The sequence below is a fragment of the Bactrocera tryoni genome, chromosome 4 (genome assembly GCF_016617805.1).
Source record: "Bactrocera tryoni isolate S06 chromosome 4, CSIRO_BtryS06_freeze2, whole genome shotgun sequence".
NCBI lineage: Eukaryota > Metazoa > Arthropoda > Insecta > Diptera > Tephritidae > Bactrocera > Bactrocera tryoni.
In genome coordinates, this window is record NC_052502.1 from 39,127,334 (window position 1) to 39,145,900 (window position 18,567).

Here is an 18,567-nt window from a genome sequence, read left to right on the forward strand (position 1 = left end):
AATTTTCATTTAATAATTTTTTCTATTTATTTAATGTTAAATACAACACAAACCAATTTAAGAGGCTATACCAGTGTGACACTTTCAAAAAAATTTTTGTTTTGCTTTTTCGATAGTTTATATATTCAAAAATATCCTGTGAAATCGGCAAGGTCATATCTTGAATAGTTTTTGAATGGCAGCGTTCTAAACAGCGACCGCTCAGAGGTGCAAACATATATAATTGACCGATCGACTTCAAATTAAAACTGGGTATAGTTGAAAACATTTGCTATACAATGGACTACGATCTTTTTGATTGGTTGAAAATTGTCAATTTGACATTAAAAAACGACAAATTTTTTCGTCAAAAAACGATTTTTTTTCAAAATTACGCCATTTTCTTAATTTTTGATATTTTTCAAAGATCGTAGTTCATTGTAAAGAAAATATATTTAAGTTTAATAAAAATTTTGAATTTTTTTGTTTCAGCTACTCAATCGACCGGAATCATGCCAGCAGTTGAGGCACTTTTTTCGGCACTTCCGCAGGCAGCACATAATTCCGTTATTTTTCAATATTTTTGTAAAAAAAAATTTAATATAGCTAAAAATGTACTTTATTACGTCCATAGAACGTCGAAACATTCAATCTAGCACTTTCTTTTAAAAAAATTCACGAAAATCGCCTAATTTTTCATGCGTCACACTGGTATAGCCCCTTAATTAGAATTATATCTTTTATGGATTTCATATAGCGTGTGGATCTCAATTCGAATCGCATTACGTTAGAAAATAATCACTTTTTTACAATTTAGAAAACGGTTCAAATAAACTTAAAAAAATGTAGATGAATCCATTTTAATAATATAATATTATATAATCGAATTAGTTCAACATTCAATTGAAATTCTTATCTTATATCGAATGATATCATTGTAAAAAAGTACTTAATTTTCATTTTGTAATTTCGAAGTCTTCCAAATTGGATTGCTTACAATATGAACTTACTACTATTTAGTATGCCGACATATGTATATATTTTGACTTATTGTTAAGTTTTGTAAATTATACAATATACCTTGGTGTATACTTATGGTACATATGTTTTACTTATGTATGTACAAACATGTACGTGTCGCAAGCTGCAGCACTCACCATTATTCCTGTACTGACGGCAATGCCACGTCCACAGTACGTATTTGGTACAATATCACCGAAACCGACACTTAAAAATGTTATTGCTATCAGCCACATTGCATTCAAAAGATTTGCATGTTCTTCGTCATGAAACCTGTACGGGTTGTAGATACACACACACATAAAAAGGGTTGTTTCTGTATGCAACAGTGCGAAATGTTCAAGCAAATATGAAAAAATACAATAACTTTTTAAGTTGATGTTTAATGTGAGGCAACTGCTTTCGTACGAGTATGCGTTAATAAAATGGTGTTAAAAGGTTACAAATACACAACGTATATATTTGCACATATCCACATTAAACACATTATATGCACATATGTATTCATCGAGAGGTTTTCACGAATGTATGTACATACATATCTTATTAAATTACCTTAGTGCACATCGTAATTTATGCTTTCTATTTGTTGAAATATATGTAAGTAAACGCGGGTGCCTTTTTCATAACACGAATATTAATTTTTAATAAAAATTGTACATACTTCATCGTTTTAAAATCAGAGTTTTTAAAGGCGCCTCAAATTGCTCCTAATTTAGTCAGTTGATATACGTTTAGTCATTTTATTAATGATTAATTTAAGAACTTGTTTGAAGCGCCGACTAGTAATCATTTATCTGAACTCATTGAACACTATCGAATTTGGAAGCTCTTGTTTGTCATTAACACATACCTATACGTTTCCTTGCATATAAATATGTACATATATACATATGTATATTGTAGAGTCTAGAATACAAAAAGGCTATTCTCTTGCTCTTGCAAAATCCTTACGCGGCGCACGAATTGCAGAATTTTCTACTTGGTGCAACGGCACTACAACAAACACACGTAGAAAATTATTTGCAATGGTTGTAAAATACATATATCACACCAAAACCCATGTTTATTTATGGTAAAAATATAATTGCAAGCCTGTTTTAGCTGTCATTTTACATAATAATAATAATGGCATATTTCGCCATTAAATTGTTGAGGAAGGTGAGTTTTAAATAGATTTTATAATGCCTATTTAAATTATAAAGATTTGTTACAGTCTTTTGTTAAGAATGAATGCAAAAGGTGCGCCAATTCACAATATTCATGCACAATAGCCACTTACATTAATTTGCCGAATCGGCTGTTCATATATCACTAGATTCTGCAATGGGTTCTCTCGTGCCCTTGCATATTTCGGTATAGGATTTTTGCATTTTTTGTCATCGTGCAATCTTGCAAGAGCAAGAGAATCCCCCTAATATTTTAACACACATCATACACCCGACGAAAAGTGGCTGATGTATTATTATACCCGGAGGAACACAGGACGTTAAATGTCTATATATAAAAATAGAAAAAATAATTTCAATATATTATGGTCCAAATTTTGTATAATTTTCTGTATATTTTGACTATATAGATCTGGTTGAAACTTTTATATTTGCAAACCTATATAATTTTTTTTAGTAAAAATGCATAATTAATGATTCCCTTTATTTCAAACGTAAGAAGTGGGTATGGTGGTTTAAGCTCCTATGTTGCTCTTCAAAAGCAAAGTTAATTTTGTTTGGTGATTCTTCAAAGCTACATGATTAGTGATAACATTTCGAAAATTTAATTATAAAAAAAAATTACAAAATTAACCATGCACTCAGTCATCGAAATGTGCGATAAAGGTTGGAAAGCTGCCAAAAATGAAATATTGGCATAAAAATTGTCAAATTTGTTGATTTATTCAGAATATGATAGTTACTTGATATTGTTTATATACACATACACATAATTCATGAATTGTGATTGAAAGGAATTAAGAAGAATGAATGACATAAGAGAGAGTAAGAAAAGTAATGAAAATTGCAAAGTATAAAGCAGTGTTCTCTTTATTGACTTCAGAGGTTATGCCCACTTGTGAATGTGAAACGAAAGTACATACAATTATTTGATAATACTTTGGAGATTTGGTCATATTTGTAAGAAATTTTTCGCTTAGTGTAATTGATCGGTGCCCGACATTGATATATATCTCAGGAAATTATCGAAGTAATAAGATTTTTTGAACCACTCTGAAGTGTTAATTTTTCCACAAAATAACGACTTTTTTTGAAGCCGCCGTTTTCGCAAAAATCAATATTTTGGCTAGTCCTGCGATCATTACCTGTATTTATCTATAATAATAATAAATATTTTTCGGTTTTTGGATCAGATTTTTCAATGCATTTCATATAATTTTAGGCAGTGACTTGCTCTTCACCATCAAATACTCGTTTTAATCTACATTTCTTCTCTTATTTATTAAATAAAATGTCTCTACCATAAAAAAAATCCCAAAACACGCTTTTTTCTGACTTGCGAGTGGATATAATTCTTTCACGAAATTTTTTAAAAAATTCTAATGCCGACTTTTGGACTTTTTGTTTTAAATTTTATAATTAGCATAGATTAAAATAGCTTTCGATACTTTCAAATAATATAATATTATTTCCGTTAAATGTTAGCATGAATTTGAATAAGTGTCCGAACGAAAGGATGCGTATATGCAATATCATTCTCAAACGATAATCCTCAAAAAGCCTTTAGTCAAGTAATAACTACGATTCAAGTATCTTTACATATGTATGTATGTAGGTTCAGAGAAAATCACATACAAAATATCAAAAAGTTCTTAAAATACAGTTAATTGTAAATACATACACTAATACAAACGCTTATTATGTACATACATATACGTACATGTTATATATATACTATGCATCTATAGACGTTAAACAACCAACCAACTGCTGATCCGTTACCTCGACTTCCGCATATACTGCATTACCAATTTGCATACATACTATTTACATATTAATAATATCAATTAAGAGCTGTTTACATGAATGTATGTATACCCTACGTTTAGGTTGAGATTTATCGTATTATCGTTCGAAGATGGTACTACCGTGATTTGAAAAAAATTGTCTCTGTTGGGTTTCAGTTCTTATGGTGCAGATGTGGGAATTTTTTACGTTTTGTTACGTTTGCCAAAATACTTACCACCATGCCACATGTAAGCGTTATACCGCGTCCACAATAGGTGTTTGGTACAATATCACCATATCCCACGCATAGGAACGTGATGGCTGTTAGCCACATGGAGTTTAGCAAATTTGCGTGCTCCTCGTCGTGGAATCTTTCGTGATACGAACGCACAGTAGATTGGTTGCATAGTATTTGCAGTAGCAGTAGTAGTAAAGTAGTGGTGGTAGTGGTTGGTAGGTGAAAAGTGGTACAAACAAATAAACAGGTTTGTGAAAATGTGAAGATATTTCGTTTTCTTTTCATGAAAATCAATTTTGTTAAACTTTTTACAAAAATTGTGGACTAATGCTTCAACAAACTAAATACAACAAAAAGGTTCATTTAAATATACAATTAAAAGCGAGTATGTGATTTGAATTGTTCAATTAAATTTTAAAATGAAATGTACGTGGCATTCATATAAATTGGCTTACATACATATGTATGTAAATGTTTACATCCAAGGCATTTACATATTGCAAGTAAAATATCTACTAAATCATTCAATACGTCAGAATTTGTTTGAATAGTGTGTTAAAATTAAAATGTTGTTGTGCCTGTTGTGCCGCCAGTTTTGTCTGAATTTAATTGTGTATTAAGTAAATGTAGGAATAAACTATAGCGTCAATGATTAGCTAAATACTTTAATTTTATGTACGGATATTAATTTTTTTGAAATGAGAAAGATTTTGCTATGATATGTATGTGATCTTATATGTATGTATGTATGTAACACATTATTGTTAATAATTGCTCTTATGTATCATATATATGTATAAACGTGTAAACGTACATACATATATACGTATTAAAATAATCCAGATAACTGTTTCCATCTATACCAATGCGTGTGTCATCGCGAAATGTAAATGTGTATGAATTTTAATGTTTACTAAATGTATGTATTTAATCTTGTGTCTGAAAAATTACCATGCTTAATTTTAGTAATTGAATAACATACATATTAATGCATTAATAAATCGAAAAATCGAAAAAGACACACTAAACGGAAACCAAGCAATTTTGTTTTCACGACACACTTCTAAAAATTTAGCGTAGCACAATTTAAATTACATGATACGATATTTACATCGACAAAAGTTTAAAAGTCGTTAACTTGCTCTATAAGTATAAGCGATAATCTAGGATTTTTAATCAAAAACAAAAAATTAAAATTAAAAAAAAAACGATTTTAAAATTTTCTTATTAATTTTATATCAAACACATCCGTGAGGTTAAGATGAACGCAATGATTTTTGAAAGGTTTGGTTATTTCCAAGTATATGGTACTTACTCTTTATAAAGCGGTTACTTGATTACAAGGCCTTCAACTTATGCATACTAAATTTGTGATTGTTTCTTTTCTTTCGAGCTTATTGAGACATTACAATTTCGTTCAATTTACGTGGCGATAAATGTGTCTCTTCTATTATAATAAGTTTATCCTAATTATATTATTCACTGTTCGCTGTTCTAAATACGATTTTTTTTAGAATATTTTCAAACTTATTTGCCTCTTCCATGACGCATTTCTATAGCTTGGCTATCCCAAACTTAATTTTTAACAAAAATAATCCAGACTCTCTTTTCAAATATAACACCTCGCTTGTGTACGGATTTCAACGTTTATAGAATGAAATATAGTAACACGATTACAAATTATAGATATATTAGAGAATTAATTATTTTTATACAAATGTAACCAGAGAATGTAAAATATAATACATCCAGGTTTAAAAAACAAATAAAGCGTATGTTGCAAATTCAATAGTAATGTTGCGATTGAAAGGTCAATTCTTCATAAAAATAGTCATTTCGTTCGTGTTGGTTCATGTAGAATAAGTAAATTGAGTAAATAATTTTCATTTATCGGAAACTGTTAGTATATATTGAATGTATACGTGAAAATATTTCATATGTATAACTTATATTTACTGATAAGTTGGTTGGTTGGTTGTTTACTCAGACACGAAGTCACCGAATTTAATGTAGAACCATGGCTGATTCCCATAAAACTTATCTCGCTTTGCTTGACAGTTCATTATTTAACAACGGAGCGAAGAAAACATATGTCAGAATGAACGCTCTGTTTTCTGTATTTATCTCTAAAAATGGCGACTGCAGCTTTCGACAGCAGGAAAATATGTAGCGATGTCTAAATTTTATATCGTCGTTGCGTTTCTTGGCCTCCATGTAAACAAATTTTAGCAAAAGCAACATCGAATATGTCTGTCAAAGCACAAGTCTGACGCAAAGCGAAGCTAAAGTTATATGTGAATTAGCCATAATTAGCATTTACTACAACTTCGATACTTCTCTTCATTCTACTTGTGTTCAAAATATTTTAAATATAATAAACAAATTAAATAGCAAAATATAGAAATATAGATTTGCATACATACATACCTACCTATTGAAATCTTACATTAAAAACATTTTATACTATACTAGCTTTCCCCCCGGCTTCGCTCGCATTGAATCCCTTGAATAAACAGCAAAGATTATTAACAATACCAAATAACTGAATACATAATACATATGCACACATATTTTGATCAATGCTTTTGATGCATTTTTGTTTTGTTAGATTTCGAAATTTTTCGACAAACAATCATATCTGGCCACACCCATTTGTTTAAATTTTGAAATCTATTTTTCAAACAGAAATTGAATTTCAATTTATTGAATTGAAATTTATTTCGTTATAGTATAGTAGGTGCGGGATGAAGGAATAACTGTCGGAACTTTCACGTTTTTCCGTGCGTCCGGACGTTCTGCGGGTACATAACGAAATAGAGTTAAGAGGGAAGTTTTTCAAATTTGAACGAATCTAGTGATTGTTAAGGAGTGATTGTTCTATGAAAAAGGTTATTGAAAATATTTCGACATTGTCCGTAAAATTAATAGATAGGGTTTTCACAAGTCTCATAAAGTTATAAGTTATAACGATTCGAAAACAGAGCATTGAGAATTGTAAATGTGTAAACTCTTTTTTGTATGAAATCCAACAAAAGATTTTTTAAACAAGTGTACAAATTTATAATTTTACGATTTTACGATGCTTTACGACGGGTTGTGAGTACCCCAATAGAAAAGAGTGTATGAAAAAATATGTATTTGTAGACATTTCTTTATTAACTTATAAAGACATTAGGGAGAGAGATGAAAAAATAGAAAGACGGGAAATTGTTCTCAAACTTTCATTTTGTATTATCGATTGCAACTCATAATTCAATATCAAACCTCTTTTCATAGCCGAAATGTACTAAGTTATTCGAGATTCAACATCTTCCTCGTGATTATGTGCCTTCATTATAATTGTTTTGTACTAAAGAGTACATGCGTGTTACATGAGATTGATCAAGATGTTGTAGTTTGACACGCGCTATGTCGTCTAAACTCTATACAATATAGTATCCATGTAGTAATATATTAACAGCATTGTGCAACAATTGGGTAAATTGAACTTTTTGAGCGTTATGTTTTTCATATTTTTATTAGGATTAGTGGATCTTTTCGAGTTTTAATAATTGAGCGAACATTTCTAACTCATTAGTTAAAGGTTTCCGATATCATTTGCTACAATAATGAGACCTAATACATACCTATTTTTGATCCCAGAAATGCTAGCTTCCCATGAGTCTTAGTTTATCTTCTGTGTAAAATAGTCGGAGCACATAGTATATACATGTGTGCACATACATATACACGCACTTAGATAATATTGTTTATTATGTATTAATACAAATAATTAATATTTTATCATTAACACAAATCAGATGCAATTATTAGCATACTCGTACGATTAGACGATAGTGTAGATTCAATGAGAACATCATAAACACAAGCAAAGCAGATTACTGTCACAAATACTTTTAAAACGTACATACATACATACATTAAATATACACAGGTATTTATTTAAGATATGCTGTTATATTGAAAAAATAACTAAAAGCCAGTGTAATGTGTGAAAGTAGTTTATATTCGCTTAAAACGAATTTATATTTATTTATACTATATATAGTATGTAGAGCCAACTAAAATCAAAATTATAACATGTCTCTGCATTACTTTTTTTTGTATTTGTATATGTATATATGCATATGTACACTTATAAAATTATGTGACATAGAATTTCCAAAGCTAACGATTGCTATCCAGAAAAATACTGCTTAAAAACTATTTGTGTTTTTTTTTAAATCTGTTGCTTAATAATGTTTAGATAAAACTTTAGGATAAATGTGCAAGTCGAATCAGAATGCTAAATCTAATATATGTATTTATGTGTATTTATTTATTTAGAGAAATTACATATAAAGCATTTATACAGTTTTCGTTTATTTTGTAAAGCGTTTGCCTTTGGAATTAAATGTGAAAGCTCCGGCAGAATTTCCCAGAGGGAAATCTTCTTCTTTGACTATTGTTGAAAGCTGGTAACCAAGGCCTTATTAAGGGCAGGGCTGACGGATCCTTGTTACTTGTATTTAGAATAATTTTCGAAAATTTACAAGTGTAAACAAGAGAAAAGAGAAATATAGAGCTTGTACACAGTAAATAGCAATATTTATTTTGAACGTCATTTCGGGAAACGATGTGAAAAGTTCCTGTTATTATTTTTTTGAAGTTATGTGCATCAATCACAAAGGTTAAAAATGAAACCACAGATTACACAAAAAATCGCAGATGTTGAATAAGAGGTCATACTTTTCCTGTTATTTTTTTAAGTTGTCTGTAACTCAAAGGCTAAAAATTAAACCATAGATCACTCAAAATATTGGATATTGGCTTGAAGTATTAAGGAGGGTTGTCAGTTTCATCAAATTTACTTTTTACCACTTGGTTCTCAGGCATCGGCATTGTAACTTTCAAAGAGGAACAAATTTCGTACAGAAGCTTTTCTTCCAGTTATTGATGAATTGGTTAGTAAACTTGAAAAAAATATTGCTTACGAGTTGGTTGAAAAAATTTAGAAGCCTTCTTGGGGAATGAGGTCATCCAACTCAAAAATTTGTAGAAATTGGTAGATACAAGACGGATTGACTTTATGAAATTGTCATTAGAATTTATGCTCCACAAATAGTCATTTAATATTTTTTCACATGGGTGCTCTAATTAGGTAACTTAAAATGTCATCATAAGTTCTGAAATTATACAAGAAGTAGCGGTTGTCTCTCAGCAGGCATTTTTAATGCTTCGATGTAATTTCACATTACAAGAGACTTTTTTAAATTCATCAGGCATTTGGCTCGGCTGATAACTTGTCACACATGTACACATCTGTATGAATTTTTAATTTTATATAATACTATGTATAGTAGACAGTTTTTTTATGTAAATATATTTTATTAACGATTATACTACTATGAGTAAAAAATAATAAGATTTCGTTCATAATTTTAAAATTCTCAATTTATTCTTCGAAATCTATGAGGTAACCCTGAAAGTAATCCACCTTAGTCCCAAAACACTTGTGCCCTCCTCGAAACAGTTGTTAAAGTGAATTTTCGGAATAGTTTTCAATGCGTGTAGCGATTCACGTTTAATGTCTTCAATTGACTCAAAACGGTTTCCGCGGAGTGTTCGTTTGAGTTTCCTGGCGAATATGGTGGTTGCGGCATGATATTAGTTGAAAATTTGGCGAAAAATTCACGAAGAATCAATGCAGTAAGCGACGGTGTATATCGTGTTGTAAAAACCAAGAGTTCTTGGCCCATTGTTCCTCGCTCTTTTTACGAATAGCTTAGCGCAAACTGCACATAGCACTCAAATAGTCTTCCTTTTTGACAGTTTGACTGGTCGGAAGGAATTTGGAGTGCACCACACCTCGATAATCGAAGAAACTGTCAATATAACCTCGATTTTTGACCTAATTTAATGGGGGTTTGCGGCTTACTATTGCTACGATATTCGAATTTGCGGGTCGAAAGCATAGATCAAAGCCTAATCGCCAGTAATAGTATGCTTCATGACAACCTGACAGTCGGAAAGCATTGTTTCGAAGACATTAACGTGACGCTGTTTTTCGAAAAAATTTAGTGATTTTGGAATAAATCGTGCTTTCACTTTTCTTAGGCACAATTGATGTGCTGATTATCAGTTGCTTTTGTTGGTAGTCCTGGACTTGGTTCGTCATCAACGCGTTCTCAAGCCTCTTGAAAAATTTATACCAATCAAAAACACTTGCTCGCGACAAACAATTATCACCGAAGACCTTTTCCAACATTATGCAAGCACTTCAGAAAGAAAAGCATCTACTAAACAGTAATGATTACTTTGATGTGGTACTAGGCGCAGATATCACTGACAGTCATACCAACCTAGAAAAATAGTATTTCGACGAATGGTTTTTTGTGCAAAATTTTAGTTACTATTTTTTGCTCACAGTAGTATAAATATGTAAATGTATATTCCATTAAATTTTCATTCTTATCATACTATACATAGGCACCTATGTTGCTAGTGTGGACTTGTAATTCGTTTGTTAATAGAAATTGAGACTAACAAATTAATTTGTAACTACGTACATTTACATACACTCGTATGGTGTTACAAAATATATTACGGCAATTCATGAGCTGGTTATAACCACCCGGTGTACATATATACATACATGTACAAAAACTTAACATTTTATTGTAAAAGTTTTCTTTTGCAATTTTGTTGAAATAATAAATGAATAAGAATCAAAACCATAAATTGCCTTTAGTCTGAGTGTGTGTGTTAATGTGTATGCAAAGAACAAAGTTTTTCATAAAAGCAAATAAATTGAAACTAGGAAATATGCATGATAATACGAATGTTAAGGTAGTTGGAATCCGTTACCTTTCACATTGCCGCAGAGTCCACGAAGCAATAATCCATAGGGATACCATGAAAACGAGTAGCACCGTTCCTGGACATATTGTCATTAAAGTCTTTAAAACAAATCTGAAATTGAACACACATTTAAATTATTTTAATCAAAGTAATTTTATTATTAGATTAGGTAATGCTATAATTAAATAAATACGGATATATGTAATTACATATGTAAACATATTCATAATTATTCTTTTTCCCTATTCAACCGAGGAATGAACAATCAAATGCCAATAACAAATTACATTCAGAACTACTCAAACAATGTACCCTATATATTGCATGTACATACATATATTACTATATGTGACCTGGTCTACGAAAAGGGAGCTAACGTGCGAAAACTTGTTGGATTCTATCACGTGAAAAAGCATCTCATCTTCCATCCGAATCAACTAAAAAGTGAAAATTGATTTTTTGACACCTAAGCCCCCACCCTCCCTCTCCCTAGACCAGATCACATATAGAGTATTTATGGAATATTACTATGGAAACTGAATTTTGTCATTGAATTCAAGTCACACAAGACAAACTTAGTATCTAATGTTAAAAGGCGAAATGTGTTCTAAACCTTTATTTGATCACATGACCCAGAAATTATGGGTTGTTTGCAAATATGTACTATATATGAAAATATTTAGCTTTCATGTGTATGTATTTTAAAACTTTTGTAGTATTTTGTGTTGACTTATACTGATATTAACATCCAAAAATTAACAGATTTAGACAAGATTAAGAGTTATGGAAGAATCACCTGGCTACAATGCAATATTATTCAAGCTGATTTGAAATTCACTTATCCTAAAGCATGATAGGAACGATATAATAGAAATATCATACAGTAGAAAATTTGATTTATGAAATGAAACACGAGAGTTAGCTTTAGGAAAATTCTTACTTAGTAATATGGAATCAATAATTCATGAAATTTATAGGGACACAAAGCCCTTCCTGATACAAGAGATATTTTTGCTCATTCAACGAGTTGAAAGTATTATATGTGACCTGGTCTACGGAAAGGGGGCTTAGGTGTCAAAATTAATGAGATAACGAGAAACTGACGAAACGAGTTGTTTATTTTTAACAGCTGTTTCTCAGAGAAAACAAGTTTTCGCACGTTAGCTCCCTTTTCGTAGACCAGGTCACATATACTGAAATCATTGTGAGGGAAATGTATGAAATAATTAAAAATTTAGTAACACTCTTACCTCGTATTAAAGTTAATTCTGTTGAGGGCTCCTATGCTTCGTGACGATGCGTCCGTAAATAATTTCGAATGAAGAAGCATAACCCGACATATTAAATATAGCCGAAGGAACATGGGTAATGATAACGCCACATCATATGGTACCGTTTCGGTGCCCATAGTTTTATTTTTATTTGCCAATTTTGTGGTCCATTGGAAATAATATTCGCCAGGAATTGGATGAATTGCACATATAAAAAGTTCTAAACTTATCTGACTAATTCGTTGCCATGTCATTGCGATCCGCCAATCGTCTGCACAATTGTCTATCATGAACAACTGTTAATTTGTCATAATGTACCGTTATCCATTTAGAGTTGAGCAGAGAGTTTTAAATGTAAGAAAAAGAAATAAATACCATAATTTTACCAATAATTCATTAATTGGAACTATGAAAATTTATTATTTTTAGTGTGACAAACGAAATAACTAACGGACAAACTAACGACTTGGAAGTCACTTTACATACATTCACTACAAAATATAATATTTCCAAATCATTAAAAACATAAAACACTTATTTCGCTCAGCTAAAGGCACCTATGTACATCCATATCTGTGTTCAAAAGGCATACATATGTAAAATGGGAAATGCGAATTTGTAGTTATACATTGTTAGAACAGATGAGTTTTCATGTGGAGATTTTGATATTAACTATTATACTAAGTATTATTCCTCTGTATAATATACTCAATTATGTATTTGTGTATGTGCAAATAAGGTAATAATAAAAAGGTTTTTAAAGTATAAGCTGGATTTTGGTCAAATTTGTGTCTGGCAAAACATATGTTATATTAATTACATCCACAACAACAACAAAATAAACGAGGTTTGAACAGATTTTCAGATAATATTGTAAGATGGACATATTTCTTTCAGGTACTGATTCTGATGTGTATAAAAGTGCCTACTGCCAACATTACTACCGTAAATCGGCAAGGTTTGAAAGCGACGCCTTGTTCTTCGCCTTAATTGAACTCTACAAAATAAATACGAAAAAAGCACTAAATATATCCCTCGAAATATCTTCATGTCATTTGAAGAGTATTTTTTAATGAGTTAAAAATGGCGTTATTAAATTTTAATTTATTTGTTTGGTTTAAATATGTTGGCATATTTCCAAACTCTTGATGTGCTTCAAGTTCAGTATTAAAAGTATTAACGCATACAAAGCATCTCACGACAGTTTTATATTAAGTTAAGTAAATGTGTGAAGAAGGGGTACACAAGAGTGGCGGCCTATTATGGTCTTTGTCGATGATAAGCGACTCTAAAACTAAGAGAGAAGAAAAATACAAGAAAATGAGTCTAATATTTCAAAAATAAATTTAACAGTAGCTGAAAAACTGAGCTTTCACAATACAAAATACAAATTATTCTTTCTGTCCCAATTTCCAAATTGTTTTATACTTGTATACATATGTTCGTACGCAACTTTAGCTTGTTTTGGATCCTTAGTGCATTACAAATGACAGTAAGTATGCAGCTAACATAGGGTGAGTTACTTATAGACTTTTTATATAATAGTTGTAGCTATGAAATAAAAAAGACTACGCTACAGCTAAGCGTAAATCGGTGTAAATGCAAAGCCAACCATAAGAAATAAGCAAGTCACACTCTTCATGAAGCGTTTAAAGAAGCTCTAGAAAAAATATTGTAGAAAATGTTATGCCATCGTTATGCATCTTAATTTACAAAATAAGCGATACATTTACATCTTTTCATTACATACATAAGTACATGTGAGTTGTCCCACGTAATCATATAAATATGTACACACATACAAACAAGTTAATATTTGGCACGGCTCATTCAAATATATGAGCCTGACATACGAGTAATTAGATAAACTTACAGACACATACTCGTATAGCTAAAATAAGCAAGTCCATTTATCAATCTAAGTGATTTCTATCTGAATCAATCCGATGGATATCAAATCTATACATTGAGCTAGAAAAGATTTCTATTTTTCAGTATTTGCTGAATATTATATTTCCTTAATTTATAATATATTTCCGTAATTTTAGAAATACATCGTTACTTACAGCAACTTTAAAATTCATTAATGAATCGTTATATCGGGCTTCTAAAATTTAGTACAATGAATTATCAAAAAATAATTCGATAGAAGCATTTATGTCCTTATCCTAAATACAAGACGAATCTTTTCGAAACACACTAATGGAAAACCAAAATCGAACTAAATGTATATATACATATGTACGTATGGAATGACTTTTAAATACTACTATAGGTATTTGTGACCGATATGCGGCAAAGAGGCATCTCATACGACATCGTCAAATGCCAGTTGTTTGCATGAAGTAGCAAACATAGAGAGATGACATGTTGGGGTGTAACTTAGTTGGTCATTTCATTGCATGGCCGGGACATATCCAAATAAGTTTGTATGTATGTGTGTGTACTCACAGTCTTGTATGCTTATAATTACTGGAATTAGATACTTGTACTTGTATATGCATCGTAGGGACTATAACATATTATATAAAGCTCCAACTAAACTACCATCAAGAACTTACTCACAAATATTACAAAACTTTTATATTTACTTACTGAATTCTGCAAAGTATAATAAAAGGTCAGTATTAGAAATTTGTAAAGGATTCACATTAATATTATGTAGGGTTTCTAAAAATTATACTATGGAAACGCAAATATGAACTGTCAAATGGTTTACTAAATGAATTTTTAACATATACATTAAATGAAAAATATAAATCAGTTAGACGCAAAGTGTGACCGCACATATGCCTACATACTCTCACATACCGATAATAATTTGTCAAACTTAGGCTTTATTTATGTGGGTATAAGCCAACTTGGAAAAAATTATATTTGATGGATGTTTGTACCATTGGAATTATATAACACCGTGAAATCTCTGAAAGCGGGATTTTTATGATTATTTAAATTTTTGCTTTAAAAAAAATAAAAGATTATCAATAAAAGTAAAAATTTTGTTTAACCAAGCATTGTAATGACTTAAGGGGGTATTCTGGTCTAGAAATTTAAAAAAATCGATATTATTTTTTTATATTTTCAAAGTTTAACTATTCAGTAATATGTGCACAAGAGGATTTTTCAAAATTCAAATTATTTTCGGAGATATAGGCATTTTTCTGACCTGGCATACAAACTGGTTCGACCGGAACTAATCGAACCAAAGATTTTACGCGAAACTTTAAACGCGTTTTTCTCAAAACTGAAATTTTCGGAACGATACACACGATTTCTCAGGTTCTACTAGACCCATATACTTAGAATTTTTATATAGTCTTCTTTATAGGCTTGTCTATGGTTGGAACTAGTCTCATCCCCAATTTTTTATTTTTATTATTTTTAAAAAATTCGAAATAGTCAGAAAAAGTGATTCAAAAAAACTTTTTTTTTCAGGCAGTCGCCATTTTGTGAAAAAAATGTTTTCCCAAAAAATTAATAATCTTTTTTTTTTGGTTTCAGATAACTAGGAGGGTTGAAATCATGGGTATGGTCACGTGGAAATTTTTAGAGACCGCCCACTTCCTCAGCTCATAATTTTTGAAATTTTTTACTTTTTTTAGTTTTTAATTTTTTTCTGTACTCTTCTAAAATTAACAAATAACTAATAAAAAAATGAATAATAACAATATTAATTGCTTTTTTTTACGACACTTTAAAAATTACCTGTAATTCATGCTTCTAGACCAGAATACCCCCTTAAAAATGTGATAAAGTAAATATATTTAGGGGAGTAGATATTTATCAGAGCTATTAGATAACGAGTCGATCTGTTTGTATTGCTATAAAATAAGTCAGTTCTCATAATACATTGGTGATAAACACGAAAACGTGAAACTATATTATCCAGTACTTCAGCACGATACGCTTTTAGTCTAGCTGCAAATGGAAGCAGGGCATAGATATACTCATCATAAAAATGATAGTTTCAATTAGTAATGCTTTAGTCTAACCAGACTTCTACGGACATAGTTCGAGTATATTCAACCGAAAAACTGCACGGTAAATAATTTTTGGCAGCGGCGTATTTGACTAACGTTTTTCTTCTAGTTATTTCGTACTCTGATGAATCTTGTTCAAATGATCAATGTAGCCAGTTAATGTCAATAATATTAAGAAATAAGCTAAAGGCGATGTATTTTGACAGTCTATTCATCTTGCTTTGGTTAAAGAGTTTCGCACACAAAATGGGACAGTCTTATAAAATTACTACATTCTTGTACTAATAAACCAAGAGCTTTCGGTTTAACTCACACTAGCAGTACTACTTTGCTTCAAGCTTTCTAAAAGTATTAGATCAAATGCAAAAGTATAAATGTATTATAACAAAACTTCGGTACAAATATAGTATGAATAACACGAACGAATGTGCTAATATTTTGATAAAACGTATAAACCCCTAACAAAGCACTAAGTTAAGATATAAACAATAACTTGGCACAGGGGATCGCAGTAGCAAGGGGCACATGTGGGCAAAAGTCTTTGAAAAAGTGGTTCTGTCCCCGCTCCCTAATAAGTTTAATGAACATAGCTCCTAAGCCACTAATACGCCCCTCTTCATGTAACGGTGATGTAGACAAATAAGAAAGAGCGAAGTTCATGTGTAATCGAACATGTTATACTCTTGAAACTTATAGGAATCAATGTTTACCTTTTCCTGGTTACAAATTAAGAATCAATTAAAATATCGAGATAAAACTTTGGACGATAGTGCCTTCCCTTTATGAATAAAAACTACCAAAATCGAATTATAACTGTTCAAACTCTTAGTACTGTTTATGTGGCCCCCAGTACCTATAGTTGACTTTTTACCGTAAATATAGGTGAATGTGTAAAATTTATAATTGAAATTTGGAGATAATCCTTTTCAGTATGTCTTTTTGTTAAAAATAGGTTGACCCAATTCAACCTCATATAAAGCCCCCATATACCTAATGTAAAGTTTTTTGAATTTCGGGATAACTTTGTACCGCCTGCATGGGCCAATAATTGATTTAGCTTAATAAAATTTAGAGAGCGTGTTTTTCTAATAACGGTGCATCTTTTTGCATATAATGAATGAAATCGGTTAAAAACTTGCCTTAGAGCCCATATAACTAGCAATCCTTATATAGCTGAAGGTACTTCGCTGGCTTCAATTTTTGCAAGTTGCAAGAGTATGAAATGTTACATCCGAACTTAGCTTTTCCTTACTTGTTTTTTTTTATATTATGAATAAATTTTCATGCGCACGCCAAATGAGCAGATTTTTTTTAAAGAGTTAATAGGTTCTATGTTCATTAAAAGCTGCACTTGAAGAGAAAATGCAAAAAAATATACTCCAGGAAATGATTCAAAGCTGCGTATTTATTCCCATCAGCAAAAATTATATTAAAATCATCCTCGAATAAGACATATCTGACACAACCTCAATCGGAAATCACTATATAAAGTATATTGGAGGCAGGAAAGGTATGTGCTGAAACAAACAAACTTTTGACGTTACTCATATACTCGAGAATACATTTCTAAGTGATTTTATAAATACATACATATATTACTAATACACTGATCGACATATTCGACATACGGTTTGTTATAGTGACGAAAAACATTATAGTAAATCCGGATTAAGTGCCACAATCACATTTTAAGAGATAATACCGTTAAAGAAACCCGCTTAAGTACCATATGGTACTTTTCTGTTTGTTAAAGGCATTCAAATTAAAAAGCAACAAAGTATAAAAAAAAACAAAATTTTGCATTACACGCATTGCAATATGAGATCGATTTGTTTACAAATAATTTTTGTCAACACAGGGACACAATGCATGTATTTTAATAAAAAAAAAAAAAACAAGAAAAAGTACTAACTTCGGCTGCACCGAAGCTGTAATAATATAATACTCTCTGTTAATTTCTTGAGGATACCTCATCACATGAAAAGGTTTTCCATCATGCAATTCGTTTAGCCGAATGTTTCAATTAATACCAAATATATTCAAAATTAAAAGAGTTAGTAGAGTATTAATATTTTATTTTGCCTCCATTACATTTTATTAAATCGAAAATGCAATTTGTCATAATTTCTATTAGTTTTTTTAAGATATTTTCATATTCAAAAACACTGCCAAATTGGCGACCATTTTTAAAAACGTCTCTTGCCAGAATGCCCTGAAGGTTATCGATGGGATTTAAAGCTGGACTACCTGCATTCCATTTCATCAATTCTAAATTTTTGTCT

The 18,567-nt window shown here is 30.7% G+C and overlaps 1 protein-coding gene across 9 annotated transcripts in view; it reads right to left on the reverse strand.

Annotated features, from left to right (window-relative positions):
• The window catches only part of LOC120774500 (small conductance calcium-activated potassium channel protein), a 51,931-nt gene that overhangs the window by 12,742 nt on the left and 20,622 nt on the right, over positions 1-18,567 (reverse strand). For 4 of the 9 annotated variants that reach the window (XM_040104177.1, XM_040104176.1, XM_040104174.1 and 1 more), the window contains exons 4-6: positions 12,285-12,601; positions 11,041-11,145; positions 1,137-1,272 (exon numbers count right to left, since the gene is read on the reverse strand). In XM_040104177.1, coding sequence (XP_039960111.1) covers positions 1,137-1,272; positions 11,041-11,145; positions 12,285-12,601 — 558 coding nt within the window. Of the gene's footprint in view, positions 1-1,136; positions 1,273-4,191; positions 4,328-11,040; positions 11,146-12,284; positions 12,602-14,900; positions 14,907-18,567 lie in introns of all 9 variants that reach the window. The other 5 variants (XM_040104179.1, XM_040104175.1, XM_040104173.1 and 2 more) reach the window with 3 other exon arrangements.